This window comes from Apis laboriosa, unplaced genomic scaffold, assembly GCF_014066325.1.
Source record: "Apis laboriosa isolate Shangri-la unplaced genomic scaffold, ASM1406632v1 scaffold289_cov146, whole genome shotgun sequence".
Taxonomy (NCBI): Eukaryota; Metazoa; Arthropoda; class Insecta; order Hymenoptera; family Apidae; genus Apis; species Apis laboriosa.
The window spans coordinates 651055-675999 of NW_025222686.1; the positions used below are offsets into that span (position 1 = coordinate 651055).

At 29.5% G+C, this 24945-nt stretch overlaps 2 protein-coding genes across 3 annotated transcripts; one reads left to right on the plus strand and one right to left on the minus strand.

Moving 5' to 3' along the window:
* Positions 1-1835: 1835 nt before the first annotated feature.
* Positions 1836-22522, minus strand: LOC122714167 (E3 ubiquitin-protein ligase HERC2). 2 transcript variants are annotated; one of them, XM_043935257.1, is made up of 13 exons: positions 22483-22522; positions 21770-22023; positions 21506-21706; positions 21155-21365; positions 20650-20907; positions 8717-20556; positions 8282-8605; positions 7867-8176; positions 6880-7601; positions 6307-6745; positions 2656-2879; positions 2433-2587; positions 1836-2366 (listed from the first exon to the last, which is right to left on the minus strand). In XM_043935257.1, exons 2-13 carry the CDS (start codon positions 21960-21962, stop codon positions 2133-2135), a joined length of 15111 nt encoding a protein of 5036 aa, XP_043791192.1. In that variant the 5' UTR covers positions 21963-22023; positions 22483-22522; the 3' UTR covers positions 1836-2132. The 2 variants fall into 2 exon arrangements, with proteins under 2 accessions (XP_043791192.1, XP_043791194.1); XM_043935259.1 differs by lacking the exons at positions 20650-20907; positions 21155-21365; positions 21506-21706; positions 21770-22023; positions 22483-22522 and having other exon boundaries at positions 8717-19732; positions 19789-19937.
* Positions 22523-22666: 144 nt separating this feature from the next.
* Positions 22667-24820, plus strand: LOC122714168 (xaa-Pro aminopeptidase 3-like). The gene is made up of 5 exons (XM_043935260.1): positions 22667-22864; positions 22972-23913; positions 23982-24344; positions 24439-24639; positions 24721-24820. The coding sequence occupies exons 1-4, from the start codon at positions 22816-22818 to the stop codon at positions 24597-24599; spliced, it is 1515 nt and encodes a 504-aa protein (XP_043791195.1). The 5' UTR covers positions 22667-22815; the 3' UTR covers positions 24600-24639; positions 24721-24820.
* Positions 24821-24945: the final 125 nt, after the last annotated feature.

Consider the following 24945-nt stretch of genomic DNA (forward strand, 5'->3'; position numbering starts at 1 on the left):
ATATATATATATATGTATATATATGTATATACATATCGAAACTACTAATAAGAAAAATATATAATTGAATACTGATATATCGGATAAAAATCTGAATTCAAATTTATTACTTATAAACGAAATCGAAATTTAATTCTAATGTGAGTCATTTAGAACTAGAAGTTTTTTTGTATTTTATTGAATATAATAAAGAATAATAAATAAAAAAAAATAAAATAAAATAAAAATATAAAAAGAAATAAAAATCTCAATTAATTTCATGATATATGTAAGAGAATTTTTCATATTTATTGCATTTATTTATCCGTAAGTTAGTATTTATCCATCTATTCTACATTTGTTTCGTGTTGATATTTAATTATTATTATAATAATAATAATGAAATTAAATATATATAAATTCATACAATGGCAGAAATATATTAATTTTTTTATGGAATAAAAAATCAATGAAAATAAAATACCGATAATTTTAAATATCTGTTATAAAAGTTATACTTATATTCAATACATAGTAGTTAAAAAAAAATAAAGAAAATAAAAAATTAAAATAATAAATATTATTCTAGAAATCAGTGCTTATAAATATGCTTAATAAAAAAAATTCTTAAATAATTTCATAACTTAATGATCATAGTTGAAAATTATGGCTTAGATAATTTTATGATTATTATAATATTATAATGATTATAAAGAAAAAAATGCAATAAGAATAATGGATAATATATAATATAATAAATATAAAAACGAATATTTATATTAAAAGCTGCAATATAAAGTTTATTATTTTTCCATCCTGGATTTATATTTTTCCAAAGATATATTATACATATGTCTTGTAATATTTAGTAATTCTATTTTAACATCACTTGGATCACTTTATATAAGATACAAAATCAATAATGTGCCATGTATGTATATTAGATATAGATAGTATAGATATTAATTTTGATTTGTCTAACAGAATAGTATCATACTTTCCTAGATGATAAAGAGCATTATAACTGCATTACCTGCAATATTTAAATTATTTTCTATATTATGTATAAGATATTAAATAAATTTTATTATTTACTTATTGTTACATCTGGTAATTTTGTTGCAGATAATAAATTCAATCTCGTATAATTAATATGTAACTGAAAATTTAAAAGCTCTAATATAAATTAAAACAAATACTTATTGTTAGAAATACCTTGTGTTTTATTAAACAAATCATATTTTTAATGAGAAAAAAATATGAATTTATATAATATTTTTATAATATTTCAATATTACACTTTGTATTGTAAAAAAAAAACTATTCTAATATATATTTTATCGTTTTAATGACCATGTTTATGAATTCATATTATCAATTACTCATTAATCTTCAACAATAATGATTTGTTTATATTAATGCTCAATTACACAAAAAAAAATCAAGAAGTAATATTTTTATTAAATTGATATAAAAACATAAAATACTTTTATTAATTTATATCTTTATTTTATAATTTAAGAAGTATAATCATAGAAAAAAAATTATTTTATTTTTTTCATATATTGTTTAATGAACACAATAGAAATTATTTATGATTAATTTTTTGTTTTGCGAAAAAACAAAAATTAATTTTTTTAATTATAATATCAATCGTAATGTTAAATTTAAACATTAAAAATTTCACATATATAAAATGAAATTGTATATCTAATACATGAAAGTATATAGATAATTATATTCAAATATAAAAACAATATACACAGTTTTCTAATTATACAGATATTAATATATAAATATAAAATAAATAATAATATTGTGTAACACAAATAACATATACGAATAATACACTAGAGCATTCTTTGATAATAAATAGTTTTTAATAATACTTTAGAATGTCAGAATATTGTCGATAATAAGCAATATAACTTTTATAATACAACTTGAATTATTCACGCGCGCATGTATGAAAAAAAAATAAAAGAGAAAGAGTATACTTCTTAAACTTAACAGATTAAATATCTTATCTTATTAAATATCTGGTTTGAAACTAAATTTAACGGAAAAATTCTTTTTTTGATAATTATTAAAAAAAAATTAATAAAAAAAATTTAACATAATTGCATAAAAAAATAATTGGGGGATTAATTTCTTTAAAGCGAAATATATTCTTCGCTAGCAAGACTGTCTGTTTCTTCAGTATCTGAATTGGTTGCAGCTTGTACTCTAGCATATTCATCTGTATCAATACTCTTACAAAAATGTATCGCATATTTTAATTTTTGTTGTAATACTGGTTTACAGGAGTATCGGGGCATTTTCAAGAGAAAAAAACATGTATAACTTTCAGGAAGAAAATGATCTGGCGGATTATATTTATCCATTACCTAAAAAAAAATAAATATAAACAGCAAATAATTATATAAATATGATGAAAATATTTTAATAAATACTTGTAAGACAAAATCTCTTCCTCGAAAGTCCGCAATTGTACGTGGTAAACGAGTTCTACCCCAAACAAATCGTAGAAACAAAGATCTTTCTTGATTGGAAAATTCTTCCATTACTTCCCAAAACCATTGTATTAAAGGAGCTGTTGCTTCGATCCCTAAGAAATAAATATATAATCAGAATTGAAAAATTAAATTATATCATAATATGTATTGTTGTTTATACCTTTATAAGTTGCAACTGATTTTAATAAAGTGAGTGGAATATCTGGACTGCCACAAACCATTGTTTCCAGTTCAGGTCCACTAAATAATGCGAGAAAAGGTACAGGTATAACTTTTGACATTCCTTCGCGAACGGCAGATACTTGAGTATCAAATTCATGTAATCTATAATTTAGAGCTAATTGGACATATTCATGTTTATTTTCTGGAGTGATTTTTCGATATCTGAAAAAAATAATTAATAATAATAATATCGTTTTTACACAAGTTTAAGCAAGCAATTTTAAAATTATTGTATCTAAAATTATAAATTTTACACTTTTAGATAAATAAATATCTGTTAAAAAACTTTATACAAAATTAATCTTAATCTCAAAATTCAAGACCAAAATTTTTTTTATTTCAGATATTCTTACTTATATATTTATTTTATTTTTCAAAAGAACCATAATTTATAATTTAATCATTTTTTGAAAAATAATATTAAAATTCTATTATTTTTTAAATAAATTTTGTTTATATTTTTTATATATTTCGAATACATCAGCCATAGCGAAAATTTACACTTATAGTAGATTATTAACATTTTTTTTAATTATTATAATATGTAAGTAAAATTTGATTTTATATAAAAGAAATTTATATATTAAAATGCCCGGCACAATAAATATTATTTATAAATTTTTGATATATGCATATAGAAAGTTTTATCTGAAATAAATAATAAATAGTGCATTACTAATAAAATAGCAAAGAATTATTTTTCGCGCACGCGAGTATGTATGTGAAATTCAAATTAAAATTATAAGGAATATTTTGTCTATATATATAAATGTGTTCTATAAGGATCACATTTATATTTTTTATCTTTAAATAAATTTCTATATTTTTTATCATATATTCTTGTAATTATATTTATGTTTATTAATTATTAATATTTGAAGATAATCAATAATTCAATAATTTTTTTTATAAAATTTCATTAACAATTCTATTCTCAATTCTATTCTATTCAATTCTGATGAGACCTATTGTTTTTACATTCTATAAAGATCAAAGTGCAAAAAGAATTGATTTGGATTTGTTTCAATTGAAATGTCATAGCTAATTTAATTATAATTGATAAAAATTTCAGCGTTTCGTGCATGTTTGTAGATTTTTGCATTTTAGACATTTATGAGATTTTAAGAAATTTTGTTAAGAAAATATTTAGAGTTTATATTATTGATATTTGAGATGTATATGCTATACAATAGGTAAGGTTCAAGAATAATGTAAAATATTTTTTACTTATAATTTTAATTCGATAATTACAAATTGGAGACATTTTTAAATAATTGTAATTTCATAAAAAAGAATGCTTTTTTAATATAGTTTCGCTTTTTTTTTGAGAAAAATTATCATATTTTCCAATACAAGTTATAATTAAAAAAAAATTTTTATCAAATATAAGAATAACAATTTCAAAAAGAATGTCAATTAAAATAAAATTAATCTAACATATTAAATAGTAAAAAATTTAGGTTTTAATTTTCGTTTCTATCATATCCAATTTCTACAAACTTATATATATCTACAGAGTATTATAAAATTTGATATTTTTTTAATAATACTTTACTTCAATTTTTAGATAATACTTGATTTATCTTCTAAGCAAATAATTACATTTTTCAATATTTTTATATATAAAAATTATAGAAAATATTATAGTTATGTGCACTTAACAAACAAGAAAATTTTGAAATTTGATATATTTCTGTTTTTATCTTCTTGATTTCAATAAAATGGATTAAAATTAGAAAGATCAAACTTTAAAATGATTTTTAAAAGTTTTTATAAATTTCAAATGAATTTTAGTAAAGTTATCACAGTTTAAAGATTGAACAAATTTGAAAATAATTTTATCTGATTTTTCGATACAAATATTATAGATTATTGAATTATTAACTATTATATTTAACTATATTTAACTTACTGATTCTTTTAACATAAATGAATTAAACATAAATTAGTATTATGATCATTAAGAGAATCAAAATTTTCGTCATGTGATTTTTTTGCTATTAAAATACTTAAAATAAATAACTTTCAATATACAAATTATTAATATAATTTAATTTTTATGCTCATATATAATATAATATATGAAAATATATGAAAATTAAAATAATGTATTCTAATATTAACTAGAATTTACATTATATTATTATGAAATATTATGAAATATATAGATTCATAATATATAAAATCCGATCGAATAACATTATTGTATTAACATTACCATTAATACAATAATTAATAACTTAACAAATGCAATACAAAATATGCAATTATTATAATTATTTTAAAAATACATAGATAGTATTTTGAAAATATTTTGATATTAAAAATATTTATAAGAATATATAATAAAAAATATAAAACTCTATTCTATTAAAAATTTACGGATGTATAATGTACGGATGTATAATAAATAAATGTGACTTTTATAAAAAATTATAATAAGATCAAATATTATTATGATATATGATATATGATATATGTCTCTTGATATCATTTAATTATTATCTCAAATATTTTTCTATATTTTTAATATTTGGAAATATTATTATTAAATCATCCTATCCCTTAGTAATAATAATTCAAACGAATGATTTTAATGTATATGTGTGAATATACATATATAATATTATACAATATAATATTTTAATTGCATATACAAATATAATATTTTAATTTATTTATTAAAATTGTTAATCTATTAATTTTTATTTGTAAGAATCATTTCTTATAATTGAGATAATTTTTTTTCAAAATAAATTTTTAGTCTTTCTTATTAAAAAACTTATTTAATATTAATTTATATTACTATTTAAAAAATTACTATTTAAATTTTATAAAATTTAATAAAAATAATAGTAATTAATAAAAATTTAATAAAAATAATACTTTAGTGTTGATTTCAAAGAATATAATGAATTTAATGTATATTTAATGTTAGATTATAATGAATTTAATACATTGTTTAATTTTTGTTATTATTACATTCGTTATATATTATTATCATATATCAATGCTCAGACGATTATCTACATTCGAAAAAAAAATTATTTACGGTTTTCAAACAACAATGCTTTATGTATCAAAGCTGGATATTGTTTATTTAATTCTTCTCTAAACTATCGATTTAATTTTGTTTTTAAAATGTAATAATAAATGTAATAAAATGTAATAATAAATGTTAATAATTTTTTATAACTGAACTTTTAATATTATTTATGGGATTATCTAATAATTGCATATTCAAAATGTTAATATATTTATGTAACTTTGAAAAATCGATTTTTCTAAATCATAAGAATCAAAGTTTGCATTAAACGAAATAAGATGAAAATAAAATCAAATTATTTCTATTCCGTTATACTCTATTTCTTTCTCATTTCATCTAACTTAATGTGAACTTGTTTATGTTATGTGAAATTGTTTATAACTTAATAATATATTTTTATATACAAATTTTTATATTTGTTTTGATTTTTACAATAAATCCTTTAAAAGTATTTCAAAAATATATTAATATCTTATATATATATTTAAACCGAACATAAATATTTTAGAATTGATACAAAAAATAATATAATAATATAAAAACCTGCTAGACAAAGATACATCATGTCCTACAGCCGACGGCGTAGAAAATGGCATTTCAAGTGTTTGAAACATTTTTTCGTCAGGATCCATATCTCGAATGCATAATAATCCGGGAACATAATCCCTATCAATTTCAGTTAAATCGGCAGGTGTTAACGATATACCCGCAAGTTGTTTCCACACAGGTTCTGCCAAATTCAAACTCAATGGGCTACCAGTTCGTATAGCTATACCCATTAAAATTCCAAGAAATCGAAACATGTTCATATGTAATGGTGAATCAGCTATTGGATTCAAAAGAAAACAATCTCTATTAGTGCCACTATCATCTCGACCATTTGGCGTTGGTATAAGTAATGGTAAGGAACCATTTTGTAATTCATCGCACATTTCTGCTATACTCTCACTATATCCGCCACCGCAATCATCTACGCTCTCTCCTGTTGAGAATGTGAGATGATTTCATTAATTTTTTTAACTATTTTTAAATTTTTTTTCCATATTTTTCTTTTTTTGTTTTATATTTATATAGTATATGTTTTATATTTATATAGTATTAAAATTTTTAACCTACCGATGAATTTCACTTTCCAAATTCTATGAGGAAAAAAGAGAACATCCTGTGTTAATAAAGATATTTTCGAAACCATTTGACCGAAAACAGATTTAATACCATCTGGTCCAGCCAATCCACCTTTGCTTCTAGCTCGTTTTACTTGTATTCGATTTAATTCTATTACTGGTCCGTGTTGTCGATCTCTGACCATCGTTGCTTGAACCACTTTACGGAAAGTTGCTTCTTTGATGCTATATACTAGTATGGGTGCTAATTTACTCAAACTAACAGGGCCAGTAATTGGATACATCGGCAAACATGGACAAAGTAATTCAGCAAAATGATGAAGAAGCACTAATCGATTGTGTAGCACAGGAAAGGGTAAATCTTTTACTAAATCATACTCCATTGGTGTAGTGGCAGGCATTTTACTTTGAGTAGCTTTCATTGTACTCCATGCCAAAGTGTGAGCACTACCACAAGCAACTCGAGTTATTTTTTTACCCTGCAATGCATGAACTAATCTTGGTCTCTGAAGCGCACTTGTTGTTCCATCGCCCAACTGGCCTTCATCATTGTCTCCCCAAGTGAAAACTTCTCCTTTATCGGTACATGCTACACAATGTAATGAACCAGTTGCTATAGAAATGATTTTTTTTCCTTGAAGTGCTGCCACTTTACGTGGCCTTCGCACATGATCATCTGTTCCATGACCCAAACGATGATAATCTCCTTTACCCCTGTTTACGTATAAAATTTGATAATTATCTAAAAATATGTAATTATCTAAAAATAACTTAAATGTAGGAACCAAACAAAAAATGAAAGATGGTTAAGAAAAATGAAGGTTAAAAAAATTCAATTTTTTAGCAATATAAAGAATTAGAATATATCCTCTGTTTTTTTTAATTTTTCTTTTTTAATTCCTACTTAAATGGATAGAATGAAGATTTTACATACGAAAGAATTTAAAATCATTGAAAAATTGATCATTTGAATTTTTACCATGTATATATTGCTCCTGATCTTGTCAATGCTACCGAGAATTGACTGCCGCATTCAACTTTAATGACACCAAGTCCTGCGAGAGATTCGATCTTCATTGGAATTTTACAACCATCGCTACCTCCTCTACCTAGTTTTCCGTAATCTCCATCACCCCAACTCCAAACATTATCATCATCAGTAACACAAAGGGTTTGCGCGTCACCACTTCCACATGCTACATCAATTACTTTATAATCTTGTAAAGCTTCAATTAATTTGGGCGTCAATTGATCTTCGCTATCTCCATGTCCTAATCGTCCATATCGACCTAAAATTGATAATAATTATATATATGTATGTAATTATGTATATGTATACTTGTATTTATTTTCTTATTTTTCAACATTATTGGTTTTTATTTTTTTATCCATACCTTTTCCCCAAGTATAAAGCCAACCAGCGCTAGTGATTGCCGCGCTATGATGACCACCACAAGCTATATCAACAATTTCGGTACCCAATAACTCTTCAATTAATTTCGGTCGATCATACGATAATCTGTTTCCATGTCCTAATTTTCCATCATCTCCTTCTCCCCAAGAATAAACGTGTCCTTCAGAACTTAAGGCAAGGCAATGTTTACCTCCTGAATTGACAGCTACTTTTTTAACGAATACATGCTGAATGGATTCCAAAAGTGTGGGTACCATAACAGAATCCGTTCCTCCAATTCCTAGACGTCCAACAGCGCCATATCCTATCCAATGATAAACAAAAAATAATAAATAAAGATAATAAATAAAATAAAAATTGAAAAAAAATCCAAAAAAAAAAAGAAAGAGAAAAGAAGGAAGAAAGGAAAATTTACCAGTTGCATAGACTTTTCCGTCAGCAGTAACTGCAAATAAAGTTTGCTCTCCACCGGTAAGCTGGACAGGTCGAAGTGCAGACAAACTCTCGCAAAGAACAGGTAATTTCACTTTTGCTCCTTCAAGTCCACCTAATTGTCCGCGATGATTATGACCCCAACCATAAATGGCACCAGAACCATCCCATGATAACATCCAATCTTCCGGCCTACGATTTAACCATTGTAGTAATTGCTCATCATGTTCCTGTTTGAATAACTCATGATTCTCATGGTCTTTGGTATTTCCTTCTTTGTCTGTTATCATTTCATTAATCTGTTTGGTAACTTCAAGACAGAATGATTTTGGAAGAGACGTCCGATTTATAAGAGATTTGGCAACCCGTATGGAAAGACAGTATCTTCGAAACCAAGACCATTTGTGAATTTCCGAACAACATTGCATACCATCCAATTCAAGGTCGCAGGCAAGAGCTACAAGAACCTTGAAAAAATCGCTATGCATTAATTGTTTTCCACCGCGGACCAAAGGATCTTCATAAGTATATTGTTTCAGTAGTGCTTGAGGCAATGATCCGAGAAGTGATGAAAGTGCGATTTCCGGGCGTATACCTGGTCCAGAAGAATAGACGACTTGTAATTTTTTTAATGCCCACATTCGTTGTTGAGCAGACAATACGCTTAATTGACTACATTGAGCTAAGGTAGTTGTTAATCGTGTCGCAATATTTCTATCCAACGTAATCAAAGTATTATCCAGAAGAGATTCAGCAAGTGCAATAGAAGGTTGCGATAGAACTGCTCTATCCGAGATTAGATCATGCGGTGCAAGGCTCGCAAGCACAGGATATACTGTAAATCGCCATCCCCAACCATTTACTGATCCGTCCGAAGAAAATCTCCATTTAAGCTCATCACCTGGAATTCGAATCTCAGCAGCCCATTCACTCCATTCTCTGCCAGACTTCACAGCCACCACTCGATTATTACTGTCCATAATAGTGAGCGGATCGTGGCGTCTTTCGGTGGAACAACGTCGATCAAATTCAACTCTAAGAGCTTCTGCACCTGATATTTTAACATGACCAGTCAATGTTGTACCATCTATGTATGGATGTGGACTTTCTTGTACTATCGGTTGTGGTATATTGCTTCTATTATTCGAATTCGCTACTGTATCCTCCAATTCTGTGATACAAATTTCTAGCACTATATTACGAATCGAATGATTTACTTTTGCTAGTGCGATCAATACCGAAGATATTATCTCTTTAGCTCCTTTGCATACTCGATTAGCAACGGCTAATTTTAATAAATCAATCAACATTTTACCATCCTCTTCAGTCAGAGTACATGTAAAATCATCCAAATTACGATCTGAAGCAACTCCTTCGCCAACTATTTGCGCGTTAGATGTAAGAGTTGCTGCAATCACGCTCATTGCGCTGCTTGACATTTTTGAGGCACGTGAGGATAAACTAGCGGAACTGGACATCGAAGGAAAAACAGTTGCTAATGGATAATCTTCAGATTCGGGACTTGTTCGCGGACTATTATTTATTAAATTAATAAGTTCTGCAGCATTTGCTGGTGCTTCTCCACCACCTTGTGCACTATCTCCCACATTCTGATATACATGATTATGTCCTCCACTAATGATATTCGATCCAGTAATTGTTCCATCTGGTATCATTTCAGTTATCGGACAGCATTTACTATTGTTAATACCAATATTGCTATTAGCTAATTTTAATGTTGAATGACTTTGCAATGCCGTAACTACAATGATTCGAGCTTGTATTATACGAAGTGCATTTATCACATGTTGTAATGCTTGCTGCTTCGCTACATTACTTTCCAACGAGAGAATAATGCTCGAGAGAGAAGGTCTGTTGCTGGAGGAAAAAGTGGACATGTTAAGGATTATGTCACCATTATTGATAATATCGCCGCTTAGTTGAGAAACAGTAGATGTTTTAGAGCAAGAAGGAATCGGATAATTGCTTAAATCAGTTGCTTCCAATCCGGTGATAGTGCTTTTAAATGTAAGCAACATTTGACCTAGTGGATCCTTTATAGTTGGAAATGTGACTGGTTCTTGATTATTAATCGCTGGTTGATCGGTCAAAACCCAAGCAATGCTATGACTGGAACCACAAGAAACACGATTTACTCTTGCATCATCAAGTTCATGAACCAATGATGGCTTCTTGTTAACGATTGTTGTACCGTTTCCCTGTTGACCATGATCGTTATCACCCCAAGCATATACTTGTCCGATATCCGTTACCGCTAAACAATGAAGAGCACCAACAGCGACGTGTATAATTTTTTTCCCACGAAGTCCTTCGACCAACGTTGGTTTTCGAACATGATGATCGTTACCGTGACCGAGTCGAAAATAATCACCTTTACCCCAAGTCCATACTTCACCATATTTAGTTAATGCAAGGGAAAATTGAGCTCCGCACTCGATTTGCACCACTCCCAAACCATTAAGTCGATCAATCAATAATGGTGTATAACAACCATCGCTACCTCCTCGACCTAGTTTACCGAAATCTCCATCACCCCATGAATACACCAATCCATCTGCTGTCAATGCCATTGTTTGTGCATCTCTGCTACCACATGCAATCTGTATTACACGCTGACCAACTAAAGATTGTACCAATTTTGGTTTTGATTGTGTTGCAGTATCGCCATGACCCAATCGTCCATATTCGCCTAAACCCCAGGTATATAATTCTCCACTACTAGTTATGGCAGCTGAATGACCCGATCCACATGCAATATCTCGTATTCTTTTTGATTTTAAAGATTCTATTAATCTTGGCTTATCTAAAGAGATGGAGTTTCCATGGCCTAACTTGCCATCTTCTCCTTCACCCCAAGAAAATACTTTACCATCTTGGGTGAGAGCTAACGCATGTTTTCCTCCTGAATGTACAGACACTTTCTTGATTACGTATTGACTCAAAAATGGGATAGGTTTCGGTTCGCATACATTGCTATCGTCTCCAAGGCCAAGACGACCATTCGTACCTTCTCCGCATGCATATAATTTTCCTTCTTGACTAACAACAAATAGAGTTTTACTACCACCAGCTATGTGAACGGGTTTCAATTTTGAAAGAACTTCGCTATAAACGGGTAATTTAATCTTCGATCCTTTTAATCCTCCGAGTTGATCTTTATCGTTTAATCCCCAGACATAAACAGCTGAATGCTGAGGCTGTGGTTCAGATCCACGTTGCGAGTTCATTTGCTCTTGAATGATCTCCCAATCTGAGGCTAGAAATGAAATGGACGTTGCTAATTGATTCTCAAATACTTTTCTTTTGCCAATTATTTGAAGACCGCGTATTTTACAATCTATACCACCGTTTCGACATTGCTTTATTGCTATTTCGATACACGGATAATATTCTTTCATATCTTGGAGTAAAAGTACACTTGTGTCAGTATGCCGTACACTGATTGTTGCCAATTCTACTAAACTGTTGAATGATTCACCGACATTTATTGCAATCAGCGATGGCATATAACTGCCATCTTGTGGATTTACAATTATTTTCAATGAATGAACTAATATACCAGACAACATTTCCATACGAATCCAATGCTTTCCCTGAGGACTCTGCCAATATAGACCAGATCCATCGAATAATCGTGTTGCCCAGCTTTGTGGTGAAGAAACTCTTAATGTTCTTATACATTTAGACCAATCATCGATTAGAGATGATTCTATATAATCTTGTCTATGATATCTTCCCGGTTTACCGGCATATACCGCTGCTGAGCCTGGCTCGACGATTCGATTGAAGCCATGTCGATGACATCGTTTCGTATAAAAACAATTTTCACAAAGATTATAATTTTCGCAATACTTGCATTTAAAACGTGGACCAGATATTGGTAGCAAGTGACAAGAATTACATGAGACTGAATGATGACAGGAAGGCACTCGCTCTATTTCTATCGCACAACCAGTCCAATTATTTTGCTGCGGAAAATCAATAGCCACGTCTTTCCCATTGTTTATTATACCTGTAACTATTCCGATGCTTTGATGATTCACTGAACCCCATTTGTATTTGGGCACAGTCACTGATGCTTTTACTCTTACTTTGTCACCAATTTTTAGTGTGGCTGGGCCTGGAATTATTGGCGGATGACCAAGAAGTTCAATATGAATAAATCTTACCCAATAAGTTCCTCCTTTGCGTTGCCATGCGACTTGAACATTCAAATCGTGTAAACCTTCCGGATCAATTTTTATAACTTGACCAATGTCGCCGTATTCTACTTCTTCGTAGCTTTTGCAACATCTTACTAACATACCTGGTATCAGATTATCCCTTACATAAATCGCGTATTCATCGACTGATAAGAAATCAGAACGTTTCATATAATTTGGTGGTATTATTGAAGAAGAAATAGCTTCGTGCGTCGATGGAGATTCATCAATATTTTCACTAGTTGAATCTTCAGGATCCGATAATCCATATATACTTGATAACGTTTCACTGTCACTTAATGCAGCATCTGGATTTTCAAGAAGCCAAGCTACCACGCTTTCTGCTGTAATAAATCCAACAGCCGAACTCAAACTTTTAATCGCAAATTCTACACTTTTCTTTGGAAAACCCATTTCTATCAATTGGGCAACTAGTGGACTCATCGGTAAAGGACTTTTTCTTCCAGTACTTTTGCAATGTTTTTTTTGACTAGATGTCAACGATATCAAAGAACAATCAGATACAGGAGACTCAGGCTCTGAAAATGGGCCTGCAGTTGTTGCCATACCTCCTACTGAAGCTGATCCTGATGCTGTGCCCGTGATTATTATGTTTGTTACTTGAATTAAAGAGTGTCTTAGTTCAGAGGCCAAATATTGAGAAACTGTAAGTGCAGCCTCTTCCAATTCTTTATGTTTGAATATGGGTTTTAATGGTTGTGGTTTTGTAGCTCGCGTCAGCATTTCTTGGAATAGAGTTGTTCGTTTGTTACGATAATCTTCTCTACCATCAACGTTGGTTTCCTCATAATTATCCTCGCTATTTATGTCTCGATTAATAACATTACTAATTCCATGATTTTCAAATTTGTCATCATTGTTATTATTTTTGTTCTTATCATTGCTATTATTACCATTGTTTCTCGTACTGTCAATTACAATTACTCTCGCATTGTCATCTTCATCGTCATCGTCATTGTCTTCATCATCCTCATTTTCTTCTTCATTTTCATCAATATCGTTGTTATCATTGTTTTCACCGTGATCCTCGTAAGCACGATTGATTCGATTAATCTTATCCCATCGTCGACCATCAATCTCGCTATTATTCTCATCATTGATATGATCACCAATTTCAATTTGACGCTGATGATAATGGTGACGATAATAGTAATGGTGAGAATAGTGATGATTGTTATGGTTATTATTGTTATTACTATTGTTGCTGATATTTTTGTCGATTATATATTTTAATATTTTTCGTAATTTTGTTTGATAATTTAATATAATTTTTCCGGCATTTAATGCAGCGAGTTGTTGTTGTTGATTACGTAAAATGGATGCATTTACTGAACCAGCTATTACTGGCATACCATTTGGTCTTTTATCCATGCTTCGATGACCCAATAACAAATTAGCCCAAGTAGAAATGAAAGAATCAGGCATAGGCATTCGATCTAAACGAAACTTTTCGCTAAGCTGTCTCACCCCAAAAAATGGAATTTTCTTGCGCGTACTAGCATTGTTATCATCATGTATTTGTACAAGTATTTTTGAATGTTTAGTAAATTTGCATATAGTACCTATATGACCATCGATTTCGATCAAACCACCGATCCTTGGTCTATCGTCAAGACCTCCAACGACAATAAGAGTTGCCATCACTGTATCCTGAATGTTTATACTGTTCTCACCTCCATTTTCATTTAATTGTATATGAAACAATGGACCGTCACTTAACAAATCAGAAGCGAGTGATAATTTTGAGGCAAGAAAAGAATTCAAAGTCGCATTCCACTTTGAAAGAGAATGTAGATATCTAATTAGTGAAATCAGTTCTTCGACTACAGTAGAACTATAAGAAGCAGTTAATGAAACGCGACATTTATTCGAATAAAGTTCAAAGTTAGTACCCAAATCGCAGCTAAGCGCAATATGTCCCAATATACGAAAAATTTTTTCAAGGAAAGACATTTGACTAGGACTGTCAGTTGACCAAGATGGTAGAACAGCGGTAAGTAAACGTACCGTCATTATCTGCTTTTCTAAATTTGGATTTCTTTGTTCAGCTATTATATTTAAAAGAAAATCAATCCATGCCTTAGTACTTAAAGATTTACAAAGTTCGGTAGATTTAGCAATAGCTCTTAATAAGCCGAGAGTTGCCCAAGTTTCATGATGTTCTTTTGCAAGTTGAGAATGTGTATTAAAATCGGATTTATACGCGAGAGATAAGATACCGCGTAATACAGAAGCGAGTATCTTTATAGCAGAAGGAGTGACTCTATCAGCTTCGATGCCACAACAAAGTAAGATAACACGAAGTACGGTAATAGAGGCAGATTTCAGACAAGTAGTCGGATGGACATCCACAAAATCATTTCCCTTATCGATTTTAGCCAGATCTTGTGGTGAATCAATTTCACTATCGGTTTCTGGTGGCGTCGGTGGTTCAGCTAATTTTAAGTCATATTTTCCTTCTTTACCCATACGATATGAATTGGTAGTACCATTATCCCATTGTACACGAATCCAACCATCTTCCCCAAGTTCTCCGATTACTCGGCCTTCACCCGGTGCAGGTCCATCTTGATCACCCCACTTCCAGTCAACGCCGCGTACTACTCTTGTACCTATTTTCATCAAAGCCGCCAATTCAGCACCAGTTAGTTGAACAGTTTGCGGTTTATTCTTTTCAAAACTATCTTCGTATATGACATTTACCGGCATATCTTTTGGTTTTGCGTCTATGTTCATATCCGCATCTATACCTGGCTCTGTAGACATTGATGGTCCAATCTGTCTAAGCAATGTCAAAATGCTTGACATGCAACCGGAATTTATTAATAATCCAATCTCATTTGCATGCTGATAATTGCTTAACATTCCTAATATCGTTAATAAAAATCTTGCTCTGGGTAATTTTCGTAACCAAGTATATGTTCCTTGATTCAAACTACTTTTATCGCTTATTTTTGGTTTACTCGGTATCTCTGCTTGAATAACATATGCTCGCAATGCTTGCACTGCCCAAGAAATTATTTCCGCTTCGGCTAAAATAATCTTCGACTTTTGATATGGTGTTACTGATTGAATATTTTCAAGACAATGCATTATTCCATTAGTCAAAGATTTATTCTCGTGAGAAAGACCGAGCCAGCCGTTTAACAATGAATATTTTACCGATGTTATCAGATAATCTTTCTGTAATAATTGTTGCATCATTATAATTCCTTGTTCACGTAACTTTGCTCGTTGCATCTGACAATACATAGCTCGACGTAAAGTTTCGACATCTCCACTGTCCTCGGTAATTACAAAATTTATAATATTTACCATTAATTCACTCGAATCAATATTCAAAGTTTTTTGTTTCATCTTTTCAGTTATCTTAGCAAATGTTTTTTTATTACCTGATAAATTTTCTAATTTTGGTGAAATTGACGAATGTTTTCCGTTCATTTCTTTCTGTATTGAATTCTGAATCGGAATTGAAATTGGAGTCAAAGTTTGTATTGGTGTTGACATTGTTAATGTAGTCGTTGGTGTCGGTGTTGGTGTTGATGTTGTTGTCATTGTCGTTAATGTCATTGTCATTGTAGTCATCGTTGATATAGTCGTTGTCATCATTGTCGAAGCTATAGTTGCCATGACTGGCGTCGATGCCATTGTTGTTGTAGTCGTTGTTGTCGTCATCATTGTTATAGACACATCTTCGTCAGATTTATTTTTTATTTTCGCATTTTGAATTGAAGCATTCAAAATATCTTCCGGTTTACTTGGTGAGTCTTTGTTTTTTCGAATATCTCTGATTATTGTTTTAACAGTTTTCCGAAATTTTGCAACAGTATATAATAATTTTAAATCATGTAGTCCTTTGATTTCGTAACTTGTCGCTGATCTTACTTCGTGTAAAAGAAATCTGCATTTTTCTTGTGCTGGAGCACATACTTCTTTATAACTTCTATTTTGTTGTTGTCTAATTCTGATTAAATTCCATTTTGTTTGATGAATTATTCTAATCATTTCAGCCAATTGTTTCGTGAGTCTTGGACTGTTTTCATTTCCTGTTTCTTGATGATCGATCAAATTTATCACCTGATAACCCAAAGCAAGATGTTTTATTATAACTGCCATTAAAAGTCGGCTAACTTCTTCAACTGGATGGTCACCGCAAAACTCAGTATGTGCTAAAAGATTGTTCGCTTTTGAATATTTATCAATAATCGTTAAAAATGACTGAACTTGAGCATCGGTTTTATGAGTTTCAGCTAAAGCATAAATGAATGTTGTAACTCGATCATCTTCTCGACGTTCGTTCTTTTGCAATTCGTTTTTTATACGCGTAGGAAGTGGAGGTTCTGTGGGTGAATTTGCAGCTGTCGAAGTATTACTTCTCGCTTCTCCTTTCTCTTCTTCATAAGGATTCGGTGGTTGTAAAATTTGTAATCCACCTCTGAAGAAATTCGCATTTAACCAGCGACCAGCTTCCTCTTCAGCAGTTTGTAAAGGTAAACTTTGTCGCTTTCTGTGAGCATGTAAGCCTAAAAGAAAGCCTAAAGCTCTTTCTGTATCAAGTAAACAAGAACATATATCCATTACATCGATTTTAACCTCCGTGTTTTCTGGTTCAGAATGGCAATAATAACCAACAAAATAAGAATCCATCATATTTCGCGATACTTGATCACGAGAAAATGATACATTCGTCTCACCACTGGAATTAACATCCCAACTAGTAGCAGTTCTTTGAAGACCTTCCAGGGAATTTGATCTTTCGTCAAATCGAACATCTTGAATATCATATACATTATTATTCACTACTACCCAAAAACCGCCATCACGATTGTGATTTTCTAGATCGGCCCAACGAATAGTAGTAGGTTCGTCTGAAATTGATATTTTATTACCATGCTGTGGAGCTATGATACCTGGCCAAGAAAGATCATCTGTCTCACTTTTCTCGATTGTTGGTATTAATTTATTGAATCGATTGAGTGCATCTAATATTGGTGCCATTACCTCCATCCAATTCATATTAAGCAATAATAATGGATAATCGTGTTGCAACAAAATAAGACATGTAATCAATTCAGGTAATAAAACACTTATAATGTCACCTCTTAAAACAGTAGTAACTAGTATAAACTGTTTGATACAAGTATTGGCTAATTCAACGGCAAACGACATTATTTCGGTTACATGAATAGAAATTTGTGAAAGATATTTTTTTAAAAGCAATTCTGCTCCAAGCATCTCTTGATCACGTAATTTTTTTGTTCCAACATCATCGATACACTCGTATAATTGTGCAATTAATAATCGTTGAAATTTTAAAAGGAGATTCAAGCTAGGAGAATTATCGCTTCTTTGTGATTCTTCGAAATTGCGAGCCAATTGATGAGTTATTAATAATTTTGATTGCGTAATACAGGTACCATTTTTGATCAATTGTTTCACCAGTTGTAACAATGATATACTTGTATTATTTTTTTCCGAATTTAATTCTTTTGCCTGTTTTGTATCGGTTGATTTGCTAGCATTATTATTCACAGAAAATTCTTTTTCGTCAGCAAGCTCACTTGTTTCCGCTTTTACAGCAATCTTCAATGCCAATTCCAAGCCACCATCTGCCATTAAACTAGATACTAGCAAATCTGCCATGAATTGTTGACCATTATTACCGTTTATTTGTTCAAAATTATTGTAATTCGTTTTCGACAAAAAATTTGATAATGTTTTTGCGCGTTCATTCGCCGTCGGTAATAAAATGCTCCAGCCAGTTTGTAAAACAGCTTGAGCTGCTTCTTGAATTGTTGCTAAAATATCGATGCTGCTTGCAAGCATAACGCATCGCTGTTTCAAAGAGTTTAATAATGGTGTATTGGCCAATCCCACTGATTTACTATCGATATTATGCGTTATCATAGTATGCAATTGCAATCGAATTAAATTCAATGTGGCGACCGCTAAACATTCACGATCTTGAGTAGGTGGTCGTGTGCTTGGTAATCCTTCGCATGCCTTGTTCAATAATGTATCTAATAATCGAAAAGTTTCTTCGCAAATATCTACAACAAATGCTACCCTGTTCGCTACTGACCAAGCTGATGTACACCAAGCAAAACTTTGCGTTGGTCCACAAGCTAAACCAATTACATTTTTCCCAGATAATGTTGGACATAAAGTCGGTTCGGGTACAACAGTACCTAATGCCGGATCAATTTGACCATAATCATTTCTACCCCAACCATATACCAATTGATCTTCCGTTAATGCTAATACATGCAAGTTTCCTACATATAAGTCTTTTACTTTTTTTGTCTTCAATATATCAATAATTTTCGGATATCTAACATGATCTTCATTTCCGTGTCCCAATCTATAAGCTTCTCCCTTCCCCCAAGTATATACTTCACCATATGCGGTTAAAGCTGCCGAAAATTGTCCACCGCAATAAACTTTTGCCACATTTATATCCAATAATTTATCCACTATCTTTGGTGTTTTAGATCCATCGCAACCTCCTCTACCAAGCTTCCCATAATTTCCATCACCCCAGGAAAATACTATACCAGAAGCTGTGACACATAATGTTTGAGAATCTCCGCTACCACATGCCACATATACGACCATGTGCCCATTTAGAGCAGTTACTAACGTAGGAATCATTACGTTGTCTGAATTTCCGTGACCCAATCTTCCGTAATTTCCTCTTCCCCAAGTGTACAATTCACCATTTGAACTGAGAGCTGCCGAATACGTACTTCCACACGCTATAAATGTAATATTCTTTTCAACTAGAGCCTCAATTAGCTTTGGTTCATCATACCATGCCCTATCTCCATGACCTAGTCGTCCACCGTCGCCATTTCCCCAAGAATAAACGGAATTATCTTGGGTTAATGCCAAATAATGTGTACCATCTGAATGTGAAGCAATCATTGTAATCGGCTTTTCCGAAAATCCATATATTTTTTGAGGATATTGAGTTTCTGATCCATAATACATCATATAAACATTTCCATTAACCGAAAGAATCATTAGAGCTCTTTCGGTACAACAAAGTTGTTTAATGCCAAGCTCAGCAATTGTATCGTAATAAAATGGAGAGGATCCATTACCAAATTTCACACTTCCCCAAGCTATAACTTCTTGAAAAGTTTGATTATGATTTTTCTGAAATCTATCAGCAATAATAGGAGGCAAAAGAGGAGCAGCTAATCTGCTTAGATTACACATTATTATAACTGCAGCTTTTCGTAAATCTACGGATGTAGAATCATCTTCGGGAAGTCTTAAATATTTAAGTAAAACTTCACAAGGACCTGGTGCAATATTTGTATCTATTCGATGTGATTTAGAAGCTGGTATCATATTTAATCGTCTTAATAATGGTACCAATGGTGCCATACTTCCAGGTGGCATTATTCGGTTATCTTGATGTTTATGTTTACCACTCAAATGAAGTAGCAAACATACAGAATCTAATAAACTTGATAATGTAGCTCTCTGTGTCACCAATTCTAATAACAAACAAAGAGCAGTGTGTTGATCAGCAATTGGAATAGGACACCATGATCTTCCACTAACTATATCTCTAAAAACAAAGACAATTTTCATGTAACAAAAACATGACAAAGAAATTAGTAACAAAATTTAATGATAATTAAAATAATGAATTATAAAATACCCTGTAACAACTTGTCTCAAAAATTTTGCTGATCGTTCTACAACTTCTAACCATACTTGAGAAACATTAGTTTCATCAAAAAGCGTAGCTTCGGGTAATGATTGTAAAGCTTCCAATGATTCAGATAAAAGTTCACTGCAAAATTCTACATCTTCTCCTGATCTCCAAGCTCGTCTTAAATATGCAAATGAAAAATTTAGTGCTGCACGAGATCCTACACGTGCTAAACCTAATGTAGGCTTCTCATTCGATCTTACACTGAAATTATATATGTTTTAATAATATTCATTTCTAATATATTGATAATATATTTTTAAATATAAAAAAAATACTAATTTAAACAATATATAATTAATAATCAATTAAAATCATGCATATATACATGCGCATAAATTTATAATCTAAATGCATTCATGATATTTAAGATATTTTATAATGTTTATTATATAAATAAAAAATATTCTAATAATTTCTAATAATTTAATCTTAATATTGATTATTATACATTTTTTGTAACTTGATAGTAGGTTTTGATGTTGTTGAAATATCTTTAGTTTCTTGAGGTTTATGACGAGAATGGGCCATAAAATATCGTCGTGCTATTACCAAACGTTGTCTTAATCTTATAGCAGATAATGTATTGTTTGCAACTTCATAACATAATTTTCTTTGCTCCTTAATTAGTAATTTAATACATGTTGTTAAATCGTGAATAGCTGAAAAATTTATGTTATAAAAATATATGTTATATAAAAAATATATGTTTTATGTTATAAAAATACTTAGGACTTAATAATAAATTATATATTTTAATAATATTTAATACAGAACATTTTTATATATTAAAATTCTTTACATGGCTGAGAACCCCAAAGCCAAGAATCCATTACATGTTCAGCTATCATATTTTTTTCTATAAATGCACTTGTTCTTGCTGCTTCTTCTTCATCTAATTTTTGACATGGTCCACAATTACATCCATGTTGTGGACCACAAATTCCATTGCAACAAGGACATGTTAATACACCCATATTGCAATAATAATGTCCACTTTCACCTGAAAATATTAAAATAATATTTAATTAATCAATATTTAATTGATGTACCATATTTTTTATACCTTTTCTAGCTATTATCCCTGCTGTATTGACTAGGCTGTCACTAAAAGAACCTACAATTTCTCCATCTCGTATCATTTCATTCCAAAGTTCAGCTAAACCATCTCGATAAAGTAGACGTTTCAAATCTGTTTTGAGCCATTTTGCATCTAAGCGAATTTCTGGCCTCATTGTAATATCCAATTGAATATTCATATTAATCTTTTATATATATCATTAAATTTTCAAAAATCAATGAAGTTTAATTTATAAAATTCTAAAACATACGTTTTGAGAATGAACTAAATTTTTTACATTATAATACATAACTAAATATATATATTATATACAATTTTTTTATTGTTTAATCAATATATAAACTCATTTATTTTCTTATAATTTTCTATAATTTTCTTTTTTCCGCTTTTTCTTTGAAATAAGTTTCTAACTTAGTTTTTAAATAAAATGAAATTTTATTTTTAAAGAATTCCCAGTAATTCACACTATTTTTCATAGGTTAGTCAAAATATGTACTTTTGACTTTTTTAAACAGGTACATTTGGAAATTTGCAACTTTGTCTTATGATAAGACAATTGATGTTTATTGGAATCAATAGTTATTTTCTTTGATACTTTAATAAACTGATTTTGCCTAACAAATTTACATATGATTTGAATTGTCACTGCTTAATAATATCTTAAGTTTCAATATAATTGTATTTGATCGCGACATTACCAAATTTAATTTTTCATAAAAGATTATATCTTTGACTGTGTATTGATCGTAAAAATATAACTCAGACAAAAGATACAAAATCGTAATAACAACGAACAATATATATATATATATATACTTAGATACTAATGAAATTTATCGCCAATTTCTTTGGAAAAATAGTTACATTGTATTGTAATAAAACTTAGAATGACTGTATTGTATATGTACAATTTATGAAAGTACTACACAAATCAACTGTGTATTTATAATGCGGTGTGATATATAGATTTTAAGGATACTAAATAAGTAATTTTTAACATATTTAAATGTTTTATTTAAAAATATATTAAAATGTTTAATACTGTGAAGAATTCTATTAAATATGAAATTAAAAAATATGGTGAGAAAAAGAAAATAAAAGTAATAATAAATTATAGGTTATTGTTCCAAAATTATAAATGCAAATAAAAATTATTTATATTATTTTAATATTAATTAAAATTTTAGGACAACGGAAATATATACGACACTCATTAGATATAATTAAAAATAATTTAAATCGACAAAAAACTAAAGAATCATTAAGTATTTTTTATCGATCATGTGGCCAACCAACAATAACCACACATCCTCATTTAATAAAAGAAGGAGAAGTAGTACCTGGTATTCAACTTTGTGAATTCAAAAAGCGACGAAATAAATTGATAGAGAATATTATTTCACATGCTTATATCACAAATCTAACCAAATCACATATTGTGATTATTCCTTCTTCGTCTAAAGTATACATGTCTGGCAAAATTCCATATATTTTTCGACAAAATACAGATTTTCTATATTTTACTGGTTGTCAAGAACCTAATAGTATTTTGATAATTACAATAAAAAATGAAAATTTTGTAACTACTTTATTTTTAACACAACAAGATGAACATTCTGAACTATGGGATGGACCTACAACTAAAGTTGAAATAGCACCTGAAATGTTTGGTGTAGATACAGCACTTCCAATAATAGAGTTAGAACAATTTTTTATTTCTTTTATGACTGAAAATAAAAATAGTATTATTTGGTATGATACTATTGATATAATACAAACAAATTTACACAAAAAATTAAATGAATTAGTGAAAATAACAAATTGTCAAACTCTTTCTCCAACAAATATTATGCATAAAATCAGATTAATTAAATCACAATCTGAAATAGATTTAATGAAAAAAAGTTGTAAGATTATTTCAGCAGCAATGTCTAAAACTATAAAAATATCAAAACCCAAAATGAGTGAACATCATCTATTTGCAACTGTGGATTATGAATGTCGAATGAATGGAGCAGAATTTTTAGCATATCCACCAGTTGTTGCTGGGGGAAAAAATGCTAATATTATTCATTATATTACTAACAATCAAATAATTCAAGATGGAGACATGGTTTTAATGGACGCAGGTTAGAATATTTATAAATGAAAAAAATATTCTGTTTTTAATTTCTTTGTTGTTTAAAAATTTTTTTAGGTTGTGAATATCATGGTTATTCATCTGATGTAACCAGAACATGGCCAATTAATGGAACATTTACTCAAGAACAAAAAATTTTATATGAAATAGTATTAGATATTCAAAATATTTTAATTCATAAATTAAAAGAATTACCTTCATTAGATCAATTATATCATGATATGTGCTCTTTATTAGGCAAAAGATTACAAGAATGTGGATTAATACCAAAACATTTAAATAAAAAAGAATTATTTTCTACAGTTTATTCTTATTGTCCACATCATGTGAGTCATTATTTGGGAATGGATGTGCATGATACAGGAAAAATTTCTAGGAATTTAAAACTTCAGCCAGGAATAATAATCACAATAGAACCTGGTAATATATCTTAGATCATCTTAATAATATATCTTATATCAATTTTTTTATAATAATTAATATTTAAAATAATTTTACTTTTTATTATTTATAGGTATATATGTTAATCCTAAAAATCAATTTGCTCCACCAGAATTTGTTGGTTTAGCTGTTCGTATTGAAGATGATATTTTAATAACAGAAAATGGTCCAATAATTCTAACAGAAGATTGTCCAAAAGAAATTTTCAAAATAGAAGCTTTAGCGAGTCAATAGTTATAATAATGACTGTATATAATTTTCAAATACAATAAATGTAATATATTTAATTTCTAAATATATTAACTTAATATAACTATGTAATAATTGATGTATAAATTATTCTATTTTATTTCAGATAAGAATTGTACATAAGAATTAATAACATTGAAAGTTATATATCTGTAATCAATAAAGAATAACTAAGAGGAGTAATAATATAATGTACACAAAAAATATTAATATGAACATTTATATAAAATTCATATAAATTCATGTAAATTCATATAAAATAATAACTCAAGTACGATTAATAAAATGATTACTATAAATTTGTAAAAAACAATATAAATGATATTTAGTA